This window comes from Genypterus blacodes, unplaced genomic scaffold (assembly GCF_046128005.1).
Source record: "Genypterus blacodes isolate CSIRO-AG114 ecotype Tasmania unplaced genomic scaffold, CSIRO-AGI_Gbla_v1 ptg000144l_1, whole genome shotgun sequence".
NCBI classification, from domain to species: Eukaryota; Metazoa; Chordata; class Actinopteri; order Ophidiiformes; family Ophidiidae; genus Genypterus; species Genypterus blacodes.
The window spans coordinates 21,769-30,000 of record NW_027466946.1 but is presented as its reverse complement, the minus strand read 5'-3'; the positions used below and the strand labels follow the sequence as shown (position 1 = coordinate 30,000).

The 8,232-nt window shown below is 51.0% G+C and overlaps 2 protein-coding genes across 2 annotated transcripts; both read left to right on the top strand.

Annotated features, from left to right (window-relative positions):
* The first annotated feature begins 192 nt into the window (after nt 1-192).
* On the top strand, nt 193-3,527 carry cnppd1 (cyclin Pas1/PHO80 domain containing 1). Its single transcript, XM_076165439.1, has 8 exons — nt 193-388; nt 739-853; nt 1,070-1,151; nt 1,233-1,353; nt 1,441-1,569; nt 1,649-1,710; nt 1,837-1,954; nt 2,144-3,527. The coding sequence occupies exons 1-8, from the start codon at nt 326-328 to the stop codon at nt 2,801-2,803; spliced, it is 1,350 nt and encodes a 449-aa protein (XP_076021554.1). The 5' UTR covers nt 193-325; the 3' UTR covers nt 2,804-3,527.
* Nucleotides 3,528-5,715: 2,188 nt separating this feature from the next.
* prkag3a (protein kinase, AMP-activated, gamma 3a non-catalytic subunit) lies at nt 5,716-7,753 on the top strand. Its single transcript, XM_076165442.1, has 10 exons — nt 5,716-5,811; nt 5,915-5,996; nt 6,260-6,318; nt 6,403-6,448; nt 6,560-6,614; nt 6,702-6,828; nt 6,910-7,075; nt 7,175-7,212; nt 7,323-7,469; nt 7,555-7,753. Exons 1-10 carry the CDS (start codon nt 5,731-5,733, stop codon nt 7,669-7,671), a joined length of 918 nt encoding a protein of 305 aa, XP_076021557.1. The 5' UTR covers nt 5,716-5,730; the 3' UTR covers nt 7,672-7,753.
* The last annotated feature ends 479 nt before the right edge of the window (nt 7,754-8,232 follow it).

The following is an 8,232-nucleotide window of genomic DNA, read 5'->3' as shown; positions in this document are numbered from 1 at the left end:
CACTTTTTGGCGCATGTAAAGCTTTAAACTCTTAATCTGTATGTAAGTCTCAACACCTCCATAAACCAGTCAAGTTGATAAACGGGAACATTCTCTCGTCACATCTATAAACGGAGTCAGAACTCAGTGGAGTCTTCGAGTTTAAACGCGTAAACAACTGTTGCGTAATCTCTGCTAACGGCGCCCCCGTGCGGCCGCGTGCGTCCCTGCAGGCAGTGAGGGCGTGGAGCTAAGCTAAGCTAACACTGACGCTCCAGGGCCGCGCTCGGCTCCTACACCTCATTCACCCGCTTCTCTGGGCTATGATCGGTCAGAACTAGTCGATATGGATTTCGACACCTTATTTAACGAAAGGACGTTTGAATTGTCGGACTTTCAGGAGTTCACGGTATGTTTGTGTAACCGACTAACTACGCCTCAGCTTGTTGCTAATGTAGCTAGGTGCGTTAGCTTGTCAGGCCTCTTATTATTCATCATAATTCTACACCTTTTCTCGTTAAATGTTAGATTTAGCTTCAAACAAACAGTGACATCGTTCTGAACAACATGTAACTGTCATGTTTGTAACCCGTGGAGTTTAGGGAGTCGTTAGCTTAGCTTCAAACCGCCAACACAACGAGAGCGAGTTGATCTGTCAACTTTAGTACAACAATTAAACTGTTAACATGTTAAAAGTTCACTCCGCTGTTTGTGTCTTTGTTGTTCTCCTCCATGAACGTGTTTGTCATGTTTTCACAGTTTCTTCCTGGACACCAGCAGCTGACGGAGCGGGTGAGGAAGCGGCTGTATTACGGCCTGGACCTGGACTTGGACCGGGACGCGTCTCTGGATGTCCTCTCGTGTCCCGTCACAGGCAAGAACACGCTTTAAACCCACACACTTTACCTTTTAATGTAACTTTCAGTCAATCATAGTGACGAGCTGTGATTCTGTAATACGTGGTGACGTCATGTTGAAGGTGTTTTGAAAGCCTAAAGTTCTACAAACTTGCGGAACAGGAGCTGTGTGTTGTGTAACATGTCTCATCCTCCTCATCCTCCTCCTCTTCCTCTTCTCTCTGACATTCCAGACATCGCCGTGGAGATCTTTCAGAAGTCCGCCCCGAGCCCCATCAGGAAGCTGCAGAGGAAGTATGCTGCTCATGTTGCCAGGTGTGTGTGAGTCTCCTCCTTCAGCCAGCTGCTGTGTGTGTGTGTGTGTGAGTGTGTGTCACAGCCATGTTGTGTTGTCAGGGAGGCGTGTATCTCTCCGTGTGCCATGATGCTGGCGCTGGTCTACATTGAAAGGCTCCGACACAGAAACCCTGAGTACCTCCAGAAGATCTCCTCCTCCGACCTCTTCCTCATTTCCATGGTATGTGCTCAGGTCAAACGTCTCTCTAAATGTGTCACACTGCCACATAAGGGCACTCACACTGTGGCTCCTCCCACTCTGCTGCAGATGGTTGCCAGTAAGTACCTGTACGATGAAGGTGAGGAAGAGGAGGTGTTCAATGATGAGTGGGGAGCCGCCGGGAAGATGGACGTCCAAACGGTCAACAAGCTGGAGATGAACTTCCTAAACGCCATGGTGAGAGAGAGTGAGTGTGAGTGTGTGTGTGTGTGTGAGAGAGAGAGAGTGATTAACTCTTCTTCTGTCTCATCTTCAGGATTGGAGCCTTTTCACAGAACCCAGTGATGTTTTTGATGCACTCAGCCAACTGGAGACCAGGTGTGTGTGTGTGTGTGTGTGTGTGTGTGTGTGTGTGTGTGTGTGTGTGTGTGTGTGTGTGTGTGTGTGTGTGTGTGTGTGTGTGTGTGTGTGTGTGACTGACCTTGTGTGTGTGTGTGTTGTCAGCATTGCAGAGCGGCAGGGGATGAGACGTGGTTGGTTCACCTACACTGACCTCTGTGTGCTGCTGGAGCAGTCGTCATGGAGACAGGCGCTCACAGCCATTTACCAGCACTTTACCAAGGTGAGGCTCTGAGCCTGAGCTGCTCTGCTCTGAGGTGTTGCTCTGCCTGCTCTGACCGTGTGTGTGTGTGTGTGTGTGTGTGTGTGTGTGTGTGTGTGTGTGTGTGTGTGTGTGTGTGTGTGTGTGTGTGTGTGTGTGTGTGTGTGTGTGTGTGTGTGTGTGTGTGTGTGTGTGTGTGTGTGTCTCCAGGTGTCCTGCCTCGTGGGCCTGGTGTACCTGACCAGCGTGGCCGGCCTGATTGTCTCCAGCGCCGTGTTGCAGCAGCTCAGCCTCCCCAGCAGCGACCCGGCCCCGCTTCCTGCTCCCCTGGAGACGGGCCCCGCCCCTCTACAGCCCCCTGGCCTCAGCCCGGACCCTTCTGCTGTGGCGGGGCGGCCCCCCTGCTGCGTCCTGTCTAACAAGAGTCTGAACCGGCAGCCTGCAGGCGGACCGGCCCGGCCTCAGCGACACCCCGCCCCCTCGCCGCCCTCCCGCTCCTCCATCCTGTGTCTCTGGGGTTCTCTCCTGGCCACCATGGCTCACACACACCCTGAACCTGAACCTGAACAGGAAGCTCCGCCCACCTGGCCCCCCGCCTCGCACTTCTGCCCTGGCTGCCTTTCGGCCCCTCCTCCTCTTCGCTGCGAGCCCGGGAACTCCTCCTCCCTCCTCTCCGGTCAGGGTGGCCCTCCTCATCCTCATCATCCTCATCAGGGCTATGCACCCTGGCTGCTCTCCAGCTTCCTGGTGGGTGGAGGTCTGAGTCTGGACTCTGGCGTGTCTGTGTTTCCTCCCGTGCTGCTGGGTCCCTGCCCTCCAGACCGCCTGCTGCCCAGGGACCAGGCCCCGCCCCTTCTGATGCCCGGGTAGTGAGCCGCCCCGCTGGAAGCTCCGCCTGCATGGTGTTCATGACTCATCACCTTTGTCATGTTGTTTACTCTTCCAGGGCTGAGGTGCGCGCGTGGACGACATGTGGGCGGAGCCTCTGGGTGACTGAATGTGGCTCAGTGTCGTCATGACGCTCTGCTTCATCACTCTGATATACTTTAAGATAGTTTCCCCTCATGGAGCTTCAGGTGTGTGAGAGGATGCTGTGTTGCCGTGGTAACCTGGCATGGCTATAATGTTAATGGTGGTCAGCTGACATGTTGTGGGGGGGGGGGGGGCTCTGACTGATGTTTGATTGATGCACACGGAGGTTCACACACACACTGCAGCACTGAAACTAGACAATCTGACCTCTGACCCTTCATACCTCACACACACACACACACACACAATCGCTCCTCTTCCTCACAGTCAGCCTCGCTCCTCTTCCTCACACCCGGGCTCCTCTTCCTCACAGTCACGCTCGCTCCTCTTCCTCCCGGCCCTCAGAGCGTCTCTTTCTTTTGCACATCCTGTTCCTGTTGTTCCATGACCTCATCGCCTCCTGACTGGTTGCTGGGTTACAGACTGAAGCTTTAAACTTGGTTAAAGGACGTTTGTACACTGAAGCGTCGACAAATCGCTCTGAGCATCCAATTTGATACACAAGGATCTTTAATTTTGTAAACAGTGTAAAGAGTAAACAGAATAAAGCTGAATCCTTTGAGACGCTGTGGTTTGTGCTTCTTCATCTGTGTTTCACCTGTCACTCATTAGAGAGAATAGAAAAGCCTTTATTGTCATTGTACATGATAATACAACAAAATGCATTTGTGCTGTGCCTGAATCTTTGAACAATAATAAATAAACAGCAATAAACTATAAATAAATAATGAATAACAATAAATAAACAACACACGCTTCCATTCAGACATTAAAACATAAGAAGTCCCACAGCTCAGGATGTCTCATGACATGTGACATCACATGACATCGTGACATCCCACATGACATCATGACATCCCACATGACATCATGACATCACATGTCCCATGCCCCATATGACATCACATGACATCATAGCTCAAGATGCCCAATATCACAGTTGACTCTTGGGGTACTAACTTGTCTAATGTTTGTTGTAGAGTTGCCTTATGGCCCTGCCACAGAAGCTGTTCTTCAGTCAGGTGGTCGTGTGTTCAGTGATCTGTATCTCCTTCCAGAGGGAAACAGACAGAACAGGGAGTTACAGGGGTGGGATGCATGTTTCAGGATGGTGTTGGCCCTGCAGAGACAACCAGTCTTAAAGATGTCCTCCAGAGAGGACAGGGGAAGTCCAACTCTTGAGTTTTTGGCACTCTGCCTGGGTGCAGTCTGCAGTATTGTTGCTAGGAGACGAGCTGTGATTGACACCTCTTATTCATTCTTCTCTTTCCCTTTTGTGTCAAAGAAAGACAAAGTAAAGAAAAGACTCATGATCAAACATACCTGACACATGTAGTGAGGAATAGGCCACGCCCACTCCAGTTTGGCAGCCAATCAGAAGTTTTTTAAAAAGGATCAAACTTTGGTTCCGACCAAAAACACGCAGAACCAAACTGAGGCCAATGTGTTTGAATGGGCGTGGCCTATGTGTTTGAATGGGCGTGGCCTATGTGTTTGAATGGGCGTGGCCTATGTGTTTGAATGGGCGTGGCCTGTGTCTCTGAATGGATGTAGCTTGTGTGTTTGAATGGGCGTGGTCTATGTGTTTGAATGGGCGTGGCCTGTGTCTCTGAATGGATGTAGCTTGTGTGTTTGAATGGGCGTGGTCTATGTGTTTGAATGGGCGTGGCCTGTGTCTCTGAATGGATGTAGCTTGTGTGTTTGAATGGGCGTGGCCTATGTGTTTGAATGGGCGTGGCCTGTGTCTCAATGGATGTAGCTTGTGTGTTTGAATGGGCGTGGTCTATGTGTTTGAATGGGCGTGGTCTATGTGTTTGAATGGGCGTGGTCTATGTGGATGGCCCTAAATCCTGTCCAGTGTGTAGATTGTGTGTTTCTGGTCCTAACGTCTCTGTGAGATGTCCTGCTCCTCCTTGGTGGGGGACACAAACAGACGTCCTCCTCCTGGCCCTGTGCCAGCCTCTCCCGCCCCTCCCCCACCCCGAAGGAGAGCTCCTAATATAGACCCAGCTGCTGCCGGGCCTGCGACCGCTCCGGCTCGCCGCTCTACACACAAACACAAACATGGAGCCTCGCTCTCAGGTGAGACATTTGAGACACGCAGGGGACGATTCTGCATATATGACCGCTGTGTGAGTGTGTGTGTGTGTGTGTGAGCAGAGTGTGTTCTTCTGTTGTAGGTGACAGAACAACAAACCAAGCAGGACATGAAGAGGAGAGGTACAACTGTGTGTGTGTGTGTGTGTGTGTGTGTGTGTGTGTGTGTGTGTGTGTGTGTGTGTGTGTGTGTGTGTGTGTGTGTGTGAGTGAGTGAGTGAGTGAGTGAAGGTGAGTGAGTGAGTGAGTGAGTCTGTGTGTGTGCGTGTGTGTGTGTGTGTGTGTGTGTGTGAGAGAGCGAGAGAGAGAGCGAGAGAGAGAGAGAGTGTGTGTGAGAGAGAGAGAGAGCGTGTGTGTGTGAGTGAGAGAGAGAGCGTGCGTGTGTGTGTCTGAGAGAGCGAGTGTGTGAGTGTGAGAGAGTGTGTGTGTGTGAGTGAGAGAGAGAGAGAGAGAGAGAGCGAGAGAGAGAGAGAGAGAGTGTGTGTGTGAGAGAGAGAGAGAGCATGTGTGTGTGTGTGTGTGTGTGTGTGTGAGAGAGAGTGAGTGAGTGTGTGTTGCCTCCTATTTACATCTGCACTCTAATTATGTGATTATAATCTGATGATGATGATGATGGTGATAATGATGTTGAAGCTGCTGTGTCTCTAGAAGCCGACGCCTCCGTTTACATGAACTTCATGAAGAATCATCGTTGCTATGACGCCATTCCAACCAGCTGCAAACTGGTGATCTTTGACACCATGCTGCAGGTGTGTGTGCTCACACTCACCTCACACACACACACACACACACACACACACACACGAGTGTGACCTCTTATCCTCCCTCTGACCTTCATTCTGACCTCTAAAGGTGAAGAAGGCTTTCTTCGCCCTCGTGGCAAACGGCGTGAGAGCGGCGCCTCTGTGGGACAGCAGGGTGCAAAGGTTTGTGGGTAAGATGACGAATGGAAGACATCAAATATGAACTGGGTCTGAGTCTGAGTCTGAGTCTGGGTCTGAGTCTGAGTCTGAGTCTGAGTCTGAGTCTGAGTCTGAGTCTAAATCTGAAATCTGAATCTGAATCTGAGTCTGAGTCTGAGTCTGAGTCTGAGTCTGAGTCTGGGACTGGGACTGGGACTGAGGCTGAGACTCGGACTGAGACTGGGACTAAGTCTGAGTCTGAGTCTGAGTGATCAGAATCTGAATCCCTCTGCAGGTATGCTGACGATCACAGACTTCATCAACATCCTGCACTGCTACTATAGATCCCCCATGGTGAGCACACACACACACACACACACACACACACACACACACACACACACACACACACACTCTGACCCTCTGCTCTCTCTGAAGGTGCAGATGTACGAGCTGGAGAGACACAAGATCCACACATGGAGAGGTGATACATGTCCAAGTAAATAAGCATCAGGGGAGGAACACACACACACACACACACACACACACATACACACAGACATACACTTTACTGACTCCGCCCCCCCCCCCTCAGCTGTCTACCTGAAGTATTCCAGTCACTTCCTCATCAGCATCTCTCCTGAGGCCAGGTCAGTGACACACTCTCACACACACACACACACACACACACATTTCCTCTCCTGTTTCCTCTCTCCTTGTTTCCTCTCCTCTCTCAGCCTCTTTGAAGCCATCTATTCCTTGCTGAAGAATAAGATCCACAGGCTTCCTGTCATCGACCCGGAGTCTGGAAACGTCCTTCACATTCTGACCCACAAGAGGATCCTGAAGTTCCTCCATATCTTTGTGCGTATGCTGGACTTGCTGGATGTTGCAGGAATCTTCTGGTCTTCTCCTTCCTGAGACCTTTGTCCCGTTCGTCTCCAGGGTGGGAAGATTCCCAAGCCTGCATTCGTCCAGAAGCAGATCCAGGAGCTCAGGATCGGAACCTTCAGGAACATCGCCACTGTGCAGCAGACAGCCACTCTGTACGACGCTCTGTCCATCTTTGTGGACAGGAGGGTCTCTGCACTGCCAGTGGTGGACCAGCAAGGTACACACGCCTGATCAGGTTCATTATTGATCATTGATTGTCGGCTAAATACAGAAAGCGTTCAAAGTGAGGTTTGGATCCATGGGTTTGTCTCCTCAGGCAGAGTGGTGGCGCTGTACTCCAGGTTTGATGTGATTGTGAGTACAACATCAGTCCCATGGTTCCCCTTCTGTGTTCCTCTCTTCTCCTGCTGTGCTGCACTTTGCTGAACTCCTGTGCTTTGTCGTGTTTGTTTCCACGGCGGCAGAACCTGGCGGCCCAGAAGACGTACCACAACCTGGACATGAGCATGCAGGAGGCCGTGAGCAGACGGAGCTGTTTTGTGGAGGGAGTGATGAAATGTTACCCAGACGAAACGCTGGAAACCATCATCGACCGCATCGTCAAAGCGGAGGTACAGTAGGTGTGTCGGCTTCAGCGAGGTCTGGGCTTCAGGGAGAGCAGGAAGCTTTCAGCTTAGCGTTTCCTTCTCGCCCCAGGTCCATCGGCTGGTCCTGGTGGACAGGGCTGACGTGGTGAAGGGCATCGTCTCCCTGTCTGACCTGCTGCAGGCCATGGTCTTATCCCCCGCAGGTATTGATGCCCTTTTGTCCTAGCGGGGGCCTGCTTCCTGTCCTGGCTGTGAGCCCGAGCCGGGCCCACATCAGAGCCCCCCCGTCACATCACATCCCTCCATTCCTGCACGTGTTGCCTCGCTGTCAGACTCAGGCGAGCAGCCGCTCCACTGAAGAGAAGAGTCACCTGAACATTTACAATGATAGTAACTTTTCTTTGTGTCTTCCAGAATTCAGAATGTGACTGAAGTGAGAGATCACGAGATGAAGACAATTCCCTGGATGTTTACATTTGTGGTCATTAAGAGCAGTTGTATGTGATTGTCTCTGTGCGCTCTCATCTCCAGACTCTCTAAGGTCTCCAGCATAAAGTCCATCATAGCTGCATTTGATCAAATTGATCAATATGTTATATTTATGTATAAACATTTGTATCAAAGTTTTCTCATGCGTGTTGTTTTCAATAACAATCTGACTTTACTGTCCCCTGCACAGACAAGCAGACAGTCAGTGAGCTATGAGAATATACATGTAGTACTGCGTCTTGACCACACGGTGGGACCTTTGATCACTTACTCTGCTATAACGTCAACAAGGAAACAC

Bases quoted from the DNA above. Each gene is read 5' to 3' on its own strand.
- cnppd1 (XM_076165439.1), top strand. From the start codon at position 326: ATGGATTTCGACACCTTATTTAACGAAAGGACGTTTGAATTGTCGGAC. The intron at 1,711-1,836 runs GTGTGTGTGTGT...GTGTGTTGTCAG, and splicing joins CTCAGCCAACTGGAGACCAG to CATTGCAGAGCGGCAGGGGA. The intron at 1,955-2,143 runs GTGAGGCTCTGA...GTGTGTCTCCAG, and splicing joins TTTACCAGCACTTTACCAAG to GTGTCCTGCCTCGTGGGCCT.
- prkag3a (XM_076165442.1), top strand. From the start codon at position 5,731: ATGAACTTCATGAAGAATCATCGTTGCTATGACGCCATTCCAACCAGC. The intron at 6,449-6,559 runs GTGATACATGTC...CCCCCCCCTCAG, and splicing joins CAAGATCCACACATGGAGAG to CTGTCTACCTGAAGTATTCC. The intron at 6,829-6,909 runs GTGCGTATGCTG...GTTCGTCTCCAG, and splicing joins TGAAGTTCCTCCATATCTTT to GGTGGGAAGATTCCCAAGCC.